General features: G+C 38.2%; 1 protein-coding gene across 2 annotated transcripts in view; it reads left to right on the forward strand.

Moving 5' to 3' along the window:
* mia3 (MIA SH3 domain ER export factor 3) overlaps positions 1-1,278 on the forward strand; it is a 23,591-nt gene that overhangs the window by 19,284 nt on the left and 3,029 nt on the right. The window contains exons 24-26 of one of the 2 annotated variants that reach the window (XM_014015458.1): positions 519-581; positions 692-738; positions 846-914. In XM_014015458.1, the coding sequence (XP_013870912.1) occupies positions 519-581; positions 692-738; positions 846-914 (179 nt within the window). The remainder of the gene's footprint in view (positions 1-518; positions 582-691; positions 739-845; positions 915-1,278) is intronic. The other variant, XM_014015459.1, reaches the window with a different exon arrangement.

Here is a 1,278-nt window from a genome sequence, read left to right on the forward strand (position 1 = left end):
ATTTGTGTACAAACTGTTTATATTGTCAAAAGGCCTGTGTTTTTAGGGTTATTAATGAAGTTCGTGTACTCAGACCAGTAATATTTGGGGTCACAAGTTTAAGCCATGGATATTTTGTGGGTCAGAAGACAAAAAGTTTGGGAAMCACTGAGTTAGTGGGTCCAGCTGCTCRGTTAGCGGTGGCGRCCTATCATTAATCGTATCAATAGCTGGTTTAGGAATAGATATAGCCTCCTGCTACAAGAATGTAGCGACTGCTGGTTGCGCAATAGTCTTAATTATTCAATTCAATTCAATTCAAAAATACTTTATTGATCCCAGAGGGAAATTAGGTAATTATGGCCCTCATACTGCACCATACAGTGTGAACATAGCCTTAGATGTACTTTCCTGTGTTTAAAAGCAGAATCAAGTCAAGAAGAATGAAAAAGTTTGTTTGAAACTTTKTAACAGTTTTTGTTTTGTTAAACACCATGTCCAGGTGTCATCTTCAATTTTATTTTCTCTTCTCTCCTCAGGTCCTCGTCCTCCGTCGGATCCACACAGTTGTTACCCTGAAAACAAACACATCCCTGGAATGGGTATGTTTGCAATTTTTTTTATTTATACTGTATTTTACAGTTCCTGTGTTTCCTGTAGTTCAGAGGTTGGTCTCGTCCTGCTTTTAACGCCCATCTCCCTCCTCTTTCAGACATGATGGGCCCTCGTAGCTCATCTCCAGCCAACCTGGACGGAACCGTAAGTCATTTATGAAGAGATTGTGATTGTTCAAATATATCACATCCCCTCCGTTTGTAGAGCGAGAGCTCTGGCTTACATCTCAGTGTGTCCTTGCTCTGAAACAGACTCAAGCAGTAGAGCCACAGGTAAAAGCAGAAACTCAGGCTGTGGTTTCTACAGAGAGYCCAGAGCCAGTGAGTATATAAAGTCCAGGGTTTGGTGTGAAGCTGTATGCAAAGCACTCCAACTTCACTTGGATACTGAAGGAGTTTTAAGGAATTTTGTTTCATTGGGGATGGTTTTTTTTATTTATTTTATTTTTTTGGCTGAGTTTGTGGTTTCACTTATCGCACTGACAGAAGCAACAAACTAGGCTTGTATGTTGGTTATATTTGTGGTTTTAAAGGGATCCACGATTAGTTGTAACATTAGAATTTATTTAATAAACATTTTAACTGTAAAGTAAAGACTAAAATTATTGTAGTCTGTTTAGTTTGTATCATTTTTAAACTAAAAGTTTAAAAATATATAACACGGACGGGGCCATTTTATTTACAC

Source organism: Austrofundulus limnaeus, unplaced genomic scaffold, assembly GCF_001266775.1.
Source record: "Austrofundulus limnaeus strain Quisiro unplaced genomic scaffold, Austrofundulus_limnaeus-1.0 Scaffold129, whole genome shotgun sequence".
Classification (NCBI taxonomy): domain Eukaryota; kingdom Metazoa; phylum Chordata; class Actinopteri; order Cyprinodontiformes; family Rivulidae; genus Austrofundulus; species Austrofundulus limnaeus.